The sequence below is a fragment of the Thalassophryne amazonica genome, chromosome 10 (assembly GCF_902500255.1).
Source record: "Thalassophryne amazonica chromosome 10, fThaAma1.1, whole genome shotgun sequence".
Classification (NCBI taxonomy): domain Eukaryota; kingdom Metazoa; phylum Chordata; class Actinopteri; order Batrachoidiformes; family Batrachoididae; genus Thalassophryne; species Thalassophryne amazonica.
The window spans coordinates 68,039,561-68,052,299 of NC_047112.1; the positions used below are offsets into that span (position 1 = coordinate 68,039,561).

The window sequence follows — 12,739 nt, forward strand, 5'->3', positions numbered from 1 at the left end:
AGCATTCACTAACTTTCCCAGTCTTTTGTTGCCCCGTCCCAACTTTTTTGAAATGTGTTGCAGGCATGTGTTGCATTCATAATGAGCAAATATTTGCACTAAAACAAAGTTTATCAGTTTGAACATTAAATATTGTGTCTTTGTGGTGTATTCAATTGAATATAGGTTTAAGAGGATTTGCAAATCATTGTATTGTTTTTATTTACATTTTACACAACATCCCAACTTCATTGGAATTGGGTTGTGTGCGCACACACACACACACACACACACACACACACACACACACACACACACACACACACACACACACACACACACACACACACACACACACACACACACACACACACACATATATATGCACTTCTCGCCAGCATTGGAACAGCATCTCTGAAGAAATGGCGCTGCAGTTGGGCCATTGCGCTGTTTCAGAGGGTGTGGAAATGATCATTTCTCTACATTGATTGGACCTGTTGGTTCTGATTTTGAAGAAGCAGGTCCACAATTTATTCATCAACCTCTGTCAAAACATTTAAAGATGTCAATCATGACAACTGGGACTCTTGTCTGTTGTGGGCAAGAAAAGAGAATCGTCCGCTGTGTATTTCACATAGTCGTGTTTTTGTTTTTTTTTCCCCTTTCGTTCATTATAATGTGCCTTTTCCGTGGGACCACGCACAAAGGTTCTCCGGTGTGGACTGACTTTCCAGTCAGTCTTTTCCACCAGCACTTGCTGTGCGGCTGTGGGAGAAGTTCTCCTGCAGCGTATTTGTATTTAAATTTATAACTGAAACACTGTTGCCTGCATTTTGAGGGACAAATTTTGTGCAGTAAAGCCATAGTTTTGTTTTTTAAAATCTTTGTTACAGCCTTATTTTAAAGTCCAAAGAAACAAGGCATGAGGCCAAAACATGGAAGCATGTAGAAATGTACCTGTGTCAGGGGCAATGAACCAGGTACCTCTGGCGCCCTCTTTTGGCTGCCCTGGATCTGTTCGGAAATTCTGCCCTTCAGCATGTTCGTAAAATAAAAATACGACTAGCATTCTGGGAGGGGGATTGGTCCGTGCCATCAGTCTTATGCCATCATTATTACCCTGAGCCTGGTTCTGCTGGAGGTTTCGTCCTGTTAAAAGGGAGTTTTTCCTTCCCACTGTCCTCAAGTGCTTGCTCATAGGGGGTTGTTTTGACCGTTGGGGTTTATCTGTAATTATTGTATGGCTTTTGCCTTACAATATAAAGCGCCTTGGGGCAACTGTTTGTTGTGATTTGGTGCTATATAAATAAAATTGATTTGATTATTAACTACCGATACTTCATTAATTTGCTGTCAAATGTCAATATAGTATTAGCATAACTAGACAATTAGGTAACAGCTCAAAAACAGTTTTAATAACACAAACCCAAATCAATATTGGATTGGATCGAAATAATCAATTCTGAATCTTAAGAATCGGAATTGAATCAATTCTTGAAATCTGAATCGATACCCAGCTCTACTGGAGACCCTATTGATTTCGTCCAAGTCTTATTTTATTGTGTTTCCTCAGTAAATACAGTATTGTAGCCTACACAACTTGTTGCTGTGACACTTTTGGAGCTGGTCAAAAGCGTCAGGTGTAAAAAAAAAGAAAGAAAAAAATTCACATGCGAGGGTGCTGTACAAGCAAAGCCACATAGCCACATGTTCACAGGATTACACTGAATCTCCTAATGTAGGCCACGCCCATTTCCTTCTAATGTAGTTTTTGTACAAAATCACAAAATGTGCCAAAGTTTGTTGTTAACCAGGAAGTTAAAAACACTTAGAGGAAGTGTAGCGCCATCTTCACAGCAGGAACTCAGTTCAATATAAAGCCCAGGATCCTGATGTCCAAAGACACACTGAGGAAGTTTTTCAAATGTAGAGCCGGTTTGACAACAGAGGCTGTGACAAATCAGCAAAGATTATATCTCAAAATTCACTAAGTGTAATGACACAAACTTTGTTAGGTTTCATCTTGGTCACAACTCTTAGTAAAGTCCCATAATTACATTATGATGGATAAAATGAGCCGCGGTCGAGTAACTTTTTTCACACCATACAAGTTGTCAAAATTTATCCATATGTTCACTCACGTGAGCCAAATCTTTAGATGTTTTCAAATATGTGTGCAGTCTTCATGCTAACCTGCACCATCTATGAACCCTCAAGACAAAAAGTTAAAATGAGTTTGACTTCTCAAAAGGTGAGCAAGTGCACTGTGTGAATGTGCAAGGCAATGAATAATGAAACTTGTGAAGCGCTCTGGGGATCTTGAAAGGTGCTCTATCAATCCAAGTCATTATCATTATTATTATAAATGCAAACTTCCTGTAGAAAGTGGTCAAAACAGGAAGTCTTGCTTATCTTCTCAGCAGTAACACCAATAAATATGAAAGATGACACAGTGATATTTCACCATGAACAGAGGCCGTCTACCAAACATCACAGCAGCAGGCCACTAGGGGTCACCACAACTGATTTTTATGAATCTGATGTTATTTCAACGCTCAGCTCAAACATTTTTTTTCCACTGAAATGAAGTCAACAAAATAAAACATGAAATATGTGGGGAAGAAACACTACAGGTTTTTATTTATTTGTGTTTAACTTCTGGTTTGTATTAATTAAACAAAGCCTAAAGTCAGTCATCTCTTAATGAAGCTTCAGTCGACCTTCGTTACATAATGCTTAAGTGAAACTCCGTTAAACGACGCTTCAGTCGACCTCCGTTAAACGACGCTTCAGTCGACCTCCGTTAAACGACGCTTCAGTCGACCTCCGTTAAACGACGCTTCAGTCGCCCTCCGTTAAACGACGCTTCTGTCGACCTCTGTTAAATGAAGCTCAAGTGGACCGCCATTAAATGAAGCTCAAGTGGACCTCCGTTAAATGAAGCTTCAGTTGACCTCCGTTAAATGAAGCTTCAGTTGACCTCCGTTAAATGAAGCTCAAGTCAATCACCATTAAATAAAGCTCAAGTCGGCTTCCGTTAATGAAGCTTAAGTCGACCTGTGTTAAATGAAGCTTAAGTCGATCTGTGTTAAATGAAGCTTAAGTCAACCTGTGTTAAATGAAGCTCAAGTCGACCTCCGTTAAATGAAGCTCAAGTCGACCTCCGTTAAATGAAGCTCAAGTCGACCTCCGTTAAATGAAGCTCAAGTCGACCTCCGTTAAATGAAGCTCAAGTCGACCTCCGTTAAATGAAGCTCAAGTCGACCTCCGTTAAATGAAGCTCAAGTCGACCTCCGTTAAATGAAGCTCAAGTCGACCTCCATTAAATGAAGCTCAAGTCGACCTCCATTAAATGAAGCTCAAGTCGACCTCCGTTAAATAAAGCTCAAGTCGATCACCGTTAAATGAAGCTCAAGTCGATCACCGTTAAATGAAGCTCAAGTTGATCACCGTTAAACGAAGCTTCAGTCGACCTTCATTAAATAAAGCTCAAGTCGACCTCCATTGAATGAAGCTTTAGTTGACCGGTGCTCTGAGGGTGCAGGACTACTTTGTGACCCTAGGGTGAATAAGAAGTCTGCGGGTCATAGAGCTTTCTGTTATCATTCCCCTGTTCTGTGGAATGATCTCCCTGTGTCAATAAAACAGTCAGATTCAAGACTTTCAAGTCCAGACTTAAGATGCACTTATTTTCCCTTTCGTATGGCTAGCATACTGGCATAGTACAGTTTTACGCTTTTTACTCTTAATTCATTTTATTAGGAAACGGAGCGTGCTGCGACCTCAACTTTACCTAAATTCTGGGTCTTTTAGTGAAGCTTAGGGCTAGTGGCCAGCGATCACCTTTGTATTTCCTGTTTTTCTTGTTGTTTCATGCTGACAAATTATACTGTATTTCTTGTCTTTCTGATGCCTGATTCTGTTTTTAACTCTCTGTTTAAGGTGCAGCTCCATACAGAGATGGGTGTGGTATTTGTGCTGGAGACCCTCCTGTCCTGTCTTGTCCTGTGTATTCGTTTTGTGAATCGTTCTGTAATTTATGTGTGTAGCATGGCCCAAGCAGAGGGTCACCCCTTTGAGTCTGGTCTGCTTGAGTTTTTCCTTACCACTGCTGCTCTGGGGGTTAGTAAGGTTAGACCTTACTTGTGTGAAGCGCCTTGAGGCAGCTCTGTTGTGATTTGACGCTATATAAATGAAAATAAATTGAAAATTGAAATTGAACCCTGAGTTCCTCCAGCTGCTTCAAGCTGAACATGGATTTACCTCAGCCAGAAGTCCAGGATTCCTCACGTGGAGTCTCTGAAAATGAAGACCATCAAAGGAAGTCCTCACAGAGCAGAGGTCTCAAACTGATTCCACAAAAGGCCAAGAGGGTGCAGGTTTTCTTTCCACTCCACCAGCTGATGGAATCAGTTAGTTCATCAGACTTGCATCCCCCTGAAGGGGACACCAGTCCATCACAGGTTACCTCCCAAGCCAACGCTGGTACTGTCTTCAGGCTAAGTGCCTTGTCCAAGTACACAAATGCGCGGGACTAAAACCCTGGTCTATATGTTAACAGACCACTTATTCACTGAGCTTCCTGCTGTACCACAGTAACAAATACAGTCAGAGATGTTCAGCAGGGCGGGGCCCAGTGTGGGGGAAAAACAACATAAAAACCCGCACAATTATTGAGGAAATATAAGATAAGCTCCACTGAACACATGACTAATGCCCTGATGGTGGCACAATGAATTAGTGGTTAGCACTGCTACCTCACAGCGAGAAGACTGCAGGCTCTTGATTCAGATGGCTAAAAACACCTGTTCCACTTTGTCTGGACAGGTGGACCGATAAAGATGGAACGATGAGCTCAGCGAAAACAGCAGGCCCGTTTATTAAACCGTCACAACAGACACCTCAAATAAATGTGAAATCAGGGGTCAGAAGTCAGAACCGTTAGAAACCACAGGCTTCAGATCACTTATTATCATCACTGATCATCACTCTGCCCAACAAATCTCTCTGACGTGCGACAGTTTGGGCCATATGCATTGGCAGGAGAACTCAACATGGCAGCTCTGGATCTCAAATCAGTGACATACAGGACAGAACACACATCCTTCACTGCCACACTGGGGAGCTGCTCCTCCCAAACAGCTTCAACTCCCATTCTACTTCCAGCCACCTCAGCATCTCCTGTGCCCGTGCACCTCAGTGAACAGTGAGACGTCTCACACCAGCTGTGTTTATGATGCGACAGCTCCGTGAGAATTTGTATTTTTTTTTTAATATATAGTTGTCGGACCGGGTTGTCCATGGTTTTAGTTGCACTAAGGACTCGGTTAAGCCTTATAGTGGAGCCCGGTCATGGTGCACGCTGGTGCGGGGTCCCCGTCTGATACTCACCCTGGTTTGTTTTCCGTCTGTCTGGTTTCTCGTTTCCCTGCGTCTGACTCTTTTTGCCACGCCACAGTGCAGGTTTGTCCTCTGGGTTTTATAACCCCAATTCCAATGAAGTTGGGACATTGTGTAAAATGTAAATAAAAACAGAATACAATGATTTGCAAATCCTCTTCAACCTATATTCAATTGAATACACCACAAGGACAAGATATTTAATGTTCAAACTGATAAACTTTGTTTTCATGCAAATATTTGCTCATTTTGAAATGGATGCCGGCAACACGTTTTAAAAAAGCTGGGACAGCGGTATGTTTACCACTGTGTTACATCACCTTTCCTTCTAACAACACTCAACAAGCGTGTGGGAACTGAGAACACTATTTGTTGAAGCTTTGTAGGTGGAATTCTTTCCCATTCTTGCTTGATGTGCAACTTCAGTTGTTCAACAGTCCGAGGTCTCCGTTGTCGTATTTTGCGCTTCATAATGCGCCACACATTTTCAATGGGCAACAAGTCTGGACTGCAGGCATGCCAGTCTAGTACCTGCACTCTTACTACGAAGCCAAGCTGTGGTAACACATGTAGAATGTAGCTTCGCATTGCCTTGTTGAAATAAGCAGAGTCGTCCCTGAAGAAGACGTTGCTTGGATGGCAGCATGTGTTGCTCCAAAACCTGGATGTACCTTTCAGCATTGTAAGTTGTCCATGCCATGGGCACTAACACACCCCTATACCATCACAGATGCTGGCTTTTGAACTTTGCGCTGGTAACAATCTGGATGGTCTTTTTCTTCTTTTTTTCTGGAAGACATGACGTCTATGATTTCCAAAAACAATTTGAAATGTGGACTCATCAGACCACAGCACACTTTTCCACTTTGCGTTTGTCCATTTCAAATGAGCTCAGGCCCAGAGAAGGCGGCGATTTTTCTGGATGTTGTTGATGTATGGCTTTCACTTTGCATGGTAGAGTTTTAACCTGCACTTGTAGATGTAGCAACGAACTATTAACTGACAATGGTTTTCTGAAGTGTTCCTGAGCCCACGCAATAAGATCCTTTCCACAATGATGTCGGCTTTTAATGCAGTGCCACCTTAGGGATTGAAGGCCACGGGTATTCAGTGTTGGTTTTCAGCCTTGTCGCTTACGTGTAGAAAGTTCTCCAGATTCTCTGAATCTTCTGATTATATTATGGACTGTAGATGCTGGAATCCCGAAATTCCTTGCAACTGAACGTTGAGAAACATTGTTCTTAAACTGTTGGACTATTTTTTCACGCAGTTGTTCACAAAGTGGTTATCCTTGTCCCATCTTTACTTGTGAACGGTTGAGCCTTTTGGAGATGCTCCTTTTATACCCAATCATGACACTCGCCTGTTTCCAATTAACCTGTTCACCTCTGGAATGTTCCAAACAGGTGTTCTTTGAGCATTCATCAACTTTCCCAGTCTTTTGTTGCCCCTGTCACCAGCTTTTTTGAAATGTGTTGCAGGCATCCATTTCAAAATGAGCAAATATTTGCACAAAAACAAAGTTTATCAGTTTCAGCATTAAATATCTTGTCTTTGTGGTGTATTTGATTGAATATAGGTTGAAGAGGATTTGCAAATCATTGTATTCTGTTTTTATTTACATTTCACACAACATCCCAACTTCATTGGAATTGGGGTTGTAGTTTAGGTTCATCACTCCTCTGGTCCTCCCACGTGTCTGTTTTCTATCTCTCTCATCTTTATCTGATTTCCTGTTACTTTCATTCCCTTTCATTCCCTCCGTGTGTTTCTTGGTTTTACTGTCTATCACTGTGGTCCTGATAGCTCCTCACGCACGGGTATGTCCGGGTTTATTCCCCACACTCGTTTTCTTGTGAATTCTTCCTCTCCAGATGGTCTTAGGTTCCATCCAGGCTCTCCACTTTGACAGACTGACCTCTGATGTCCTGTGTCCTGCACTAGTCTGCATTCCTCTGGTGTGAACTACTGAACTGGGTTGTACCACAAACCAGTGTCTTTGCTGAAACACTGGTCATTCGCAGTGTTGGGGTCCCAGTCTGGTCCATTACCGTACAGTGAGGTCATGACAGACCCCACGGGGAATGCAGCGCTGTGTCGTCATGCCCACGTGCAGCAGAGATTACCCATCATACCTAATGTGTTTGATGCAAACCACAGAGATCATCTTTCCTTCCCACTGTAGCCAAGTGCTTGCTCACAGGGGGTCGTTTTGACCGTTGGGGTTTTACATAATTGTTGTATGGCCTTGCCTTACAATATAAAGCGCCTTGGGGCAACTGTTTGTTGTGATTTGGCGCTATATAAAAAAAAAAATTGATTGATTGATTGATCTGACTGTGCAGCAGAGCCTCTGTGGAGGAAATGGCAAAAACGGTAAATGGACTGCATTTATATCGCACTTTTCCATCTGCATCAGATGCTCAAAACGCTTTACAATAATGCCTCACATTCACGCGATGTGAAGCTGCTGCCATACAAGACATTCACTCCACACTGGGAGCACCTAGGGGATTAAGGACCTTGCCCAAGTGCCCATAGTGATTTTTAGGTCAGGCTGGGATTTGAACAGAGGATCCTCTGGTCTCAAGCCCAACACTTAACCATTAGACCATTAGCTCCCCTGAAGCCAAAGTGGAGGAGCTTTCCGCCTTCAGAAGACACCAACATGTGAATAGCAAATGTCTTCCTTTCTCCACAATCCATTTGTATCGAACATCAGCCTCCACCCCTCAAGCACTATGGTGGAGATCCAGAGACCTGATGGTCCTTTCTGTCCCTCTCCTTTTGTCTAGCTCCTACCTGAAGGAGGCCTTCCAGGTGGTGTTCACAATAACTCACCACACTGGCAGTGGGTTGTGGCTGTCTGACCAGCAGAATCTTCAAGTTTGCTCAGTCCTTTTTGGAGGCCATGACATAGGCCTCTGAGGGGTGCTCCAGTACGACAGGCACTTCATGGCTTGCTGTTGCTGCAGCAAGGTCCACGATGGATGTTAGATTACGACATTCACTTCTCTGGCGTCACTAGTCTCACTCTAGCTGTGGACAGCAGCTGGAACTCTTCAGCACTCTGAAACACACTTTGTCGAGTGTCTCTCTGATGTGCTGAAGGATCACCAAGCCCCTCATGACCTGCAGACAGACTAAGAAGATATAATTGAGCTTGTCAGCAATATAGTTCAATGTCTTCACCAGCGTAAAATGGAACTGCTGCACATGACACCGGGACACACCCCAGCAGCTCAACCCCCCAGAACACATCTCCATGATCGCCACTGCTCCACACTCACTCTCTCATCCACAGTGGAACCCATGCAGATTAGCCCTCCCGGACTGACACCTGAGGAATGGCAGCGCTGCGTGAGCATGGGTTTCTGCATCCACTGTGGTGTGGCAGGACACTTTGGTGCAGGTTGTCCAACAAAAGGGTTGGCTCACCATTGAATGGAGGACACACAAACCAAACCACCACCCAGTCTATCCAATGCCCACAGTGTCCTGCTCATTTCTCATCCAGTGCCACCCAGCTGGATCTCAACAGGTTCATCAATTCAGTGGCTGATGACAATTTTATGGACCAACAGCTATCCGCATGGCTGCAAATTCCCCTGGAGACCCAAAGAAAGCCACTTGGGGCTACTGCTCTGTACGGCTGGCTGGTCTTGGTCATCACCCACAAGACTACACCAATCAAGGTACAAATGGCAGATAAACACCATCAACGTTTATAGTTTCACATTATCACCTCGGCCGTAAATCCTGCTGTGTTAGGTTATATTTGGCACAAATCTCATGATCCTCTCATTGGATGGTCTTCTGGAACAAATATTGCCTTTGTCTATGAAAAGCAGAGCAGATTGTATGAAGTGTTTTTACAAATGAAGTCCCAGGAGCTGGAAGTAGAGCCTATGGACCTCTCCGGAGTCCCAGAGGAGTATTTGGATTTGCAGGTGGTCTTTAGCAAAAACAGGGCCCCAGCCCTTCCACCCCATTGGCTGTAGGATTGCACTACAGACCCTCTACCTGGGGCAATACCTGCCAGGGGTCGGCTGTATTCACTGTCATCACCTGGAGGCCCTGGGACCCAGGATTTTCACTAAACTGCATCTAATAAACACCTATCTTCTGATCTGCATCAGAGAGGGCAAGGAGTGGAAGAATGCCTTTTCAGCCTATCAAACACTCCAGTGGTCTTACAGGCTTTGATAAATGCCACCCTCTATGGCATGTTGAGTATTTGTTTTTGTCTACCTTGATGAAATTTTGAACACGTCACTCATGTTAGAACAGTGTTCCACAGATTACGAGACAATCAGTTGTTGACAGTTTATCTAATTAATATATAGGTGTTCATCCAGTTACAGCTGTGCAGTGACGTCGCTGCACACATTAACACCTGTGAGACCAAATTTCAGGTAAAGGTTTGGTTCACCACTGTCCCTGTCCTCACCATGCTGGATCATCCCTCCACTTTGTGATGGAGGTCAATACCTCAGTATTCTATCAGGGACAATAAGGTCCATCCCTGTGTATTCTTCTCCCAGACATCATTTCCAGCAGAACATAATTATGATGTGGGGAACTGGGAGTTATTATATATATATTAGTAATTATTATATTAGTTAGTAGTTATTATATATATATATATATATATATATATATATATTATAGCAGTCAAGTTCCCTCAACCCCTGTCAGGCATGGTGGGGATTGTTCTTTATCAGATTCAACTTCACACTAGCTTCCTGGCCTAGGTGTCAGAATTGCATGGCTGATGCCTTGTCCTGGCAATTTACTTAGGATTAGTCCCCCACTGAGAGGAACACAATCCTACCTTGCACTTGTACCCTGGTTGCAGTGGTTTGGAAGACTGAGCAGGTGGTGAGATGGGCACGTCAGGGTGTACAGGTTGCTGCTGGGTGCCTGCTTCACTGGCTATTAATCCTCAGCCCACTATACTCACAGGCCCTATGGTAGGATCATGATTCTAAATTGGCCTGTCACCCCAGAGCGACTCAAACCAAAGGTCTGAACCACAAGTAAGTTTGGTGGCCCACCATGTCCCTGGATGTGACAGCTTAAGTCAAAGCCCATACCATTTGTGCTAAGGAGTTCCACATGGACTCCAGCTGAGTTCCTCCAGCGCCTCCCAATTCCTAAATGCACTTAGTTCCACCTCCTGGTGGGATTCATTACTGGGTTGCCACTCTCCAAAGGGAAGCTGCATCTTATTCTGATAAGATAAGTCACTTGCTTTTCCAAAATAACACATTTCATACTGCTTAAACTCCCATCCCCCAAGGACAGAGCTGGTCCAGCACTTCATCCACCTGCATGGAGTCCCATCAGACATTGTTTCTGACTGTAGCCTTCAGTTCATGTAAGATATCTGGCAGGAGTTCAGCAGGCTGATGGGCACTACTGTTAGTTTGATACTGGGTTATCATCCTCAGTTCAACAGCCAAACTGAAAAGTAAAAGCAGGAATTGTAATCAATTCTGCAATGCCTGGTATCTGCACAGGTGTCTCTGTGGGCTGACGATATTGTTTGGATTGAATATATGCATAATGCGCTTCCTGTGTCAGATACCAACATGTCCCCATTGCTGCTTGTACTGACGGCAACCGACTTTTCCCTTATGTGGAGAGGGGAGTTTTGATTCCATCTGCATCACTGTCACCTCGTGTGGTGGCGAGCACAGCTGGTCCTGCAAAGATCCTCCCATGTGTATCGACGGGAAGCCAATCGGCATGTACCTTCTGTACCAAGTGGGGCATTAGGTGTGGCTCTCCACACAGGACCTACCCTCATATGTCCCCTGCTCTAAACTAGCACCACTGTTTGTGAATCCATTTCTGGTAGCTAATGTTCTGGATCCCACTGTGTGTCACCTGTCTTTACCAAGGCCTTTGTGTATGTGTGTCATGTTTCACCTCTTCTGTGTTATGCCCATAGCCTCCACTCCTTTGTGTTGTCACATCTCAGTTCCCCCCAGCGCAGGATAGTGGATGGTGCTCAGTCGTTCAGTGGACAACACTTTTTGGCCGTGAGTCATGAGGGCCATGTTGGACAGTTCCTCTTGTACTGGGGAGGCTACGGTCCCGAAGACTACTAACAGGAACTGGTGTCTAAATCATTGATAAGTCTCTCATCTGTAATTTCTCCTGCATCCACCCTGACATAGCTGGAACATTCAGTGACGTTCCGTAGAGCCGGGGGTACTGTCATGGGGCATGCTTGTGCACGACTGATACTCATCCCAGTTTATTGTCCCTTTTGTTTTCTGTCCGCATTATTTCTCCGTGTGCACGTTTCTCCTCTGGGTGTTCATTACGGTTCTCGTATTGTCCCACTGCTCCTCCGTTCGGGTCTTTGTATTCTCCCTTCTGTTTCTTTGTTTTCTCTCTCTCGTATTCTTCTACTCTGTTTGTTTGCCTCCACATCTCCCTATTTCTGTGTTTTATCATCTGTCACTATGGTCCTGATATCGCCGGGTTTATTCTTCATTCTCTTGTGTTTCCACAGTTCTTCTTTGATTGTGTGGCTTCTTGTTCTGTTGATTTCTTGTGAAACTGATTGGTTGAGTCTGATCCTGTTGCCTTTTTGTTGAACAATGAATTTTGTCTGTTGGATATTGGACGTGCTTGTATGATTGGACTCTGTTGTTCTGACCTTTGCGCATACATTTGGATGAGTCCTTGTTGCTCCCACCTGAAGGACTGTTGCTCTGTGGATTGCTCATCTGTATACTGATCGCATCGACTACAAGCCTGCGTGCCCGCTGAAGGCATCATCCCAGACAGAGAACTGATATCCTGAGTACCGTACCACCCCGTGCTCCTCGGCTGCGATCTACTGACCTGGGCCGTACAATGAGCCTGGGTCTTTTCTGAAACATCTCCCAGTTTGGTCTGTTGTTCGGCTCACTGAGAATTGGGAGGTGAACATGTTATCAATTCTGTCCTCAACCATAAGTACGCTGTCTGCACAGGATTGTGACGATATCTATGGGTGCCTCTGCAGAAGCATAATGTGGACTGAGGACGCAAAAATTCATACATTCCAGTCTCAACTCTTGTGTAAATAATGTCTACCAAACAGCTACACAATAAGTGGAAATTTGTTGACTTACTGGGTGATGTGGGTGAGTTTGTTCCTCCCTCGGTGGAGGCGGTGGTGGCCTTGGACTCTGCAGGCAGCGCAGACCTCGGGAGGGATGATGGAGATGATGTGAGAGAGGGTGCCGGTCCAGCGGGTGCCAACATCTGAGAGGAGATGTAATGACTGGGCACTTTAACTTGGTTGCTGCCATTTAACTGGAAAATTAAGAGATAACCAAAGAAACTAATATTCTCCCAG

At 44.3% G+C, this 12,739-nt stretch overlaps 1 protein-coding gene across 7 annotated transcripts in view; it reads right to left on the bottom strand.

The window, feature by feature from the left end:
• nfic (nuclear factor I/C) overlaps nucleotides 1-12,739 on the bottom strand; it is a 152,780-nt gene that overhangs the window by 21,687 nt on the left and 118,354 nt on the right. For 4 of the 7 annotated variants that reach the window (XM_034180193.1, XM_034180194.1, XM_034180195.1 and 1 more), the window contains exon 11: nucleotides 12,513-12,696. The exons of the other annotated variants lie outside the window; for them this stretch is intronic. In XM_034180193.1, the coding sequence (XP_034036084.1) occupies nucleotides 12,513-12,696 (184 nt within the window). The remainder of the gene's footprint in view (nucleotides 1-12,512; nucleotides 12,697-12,739) is intronic. 7 annotated transcript variants of the gene reach the window in all.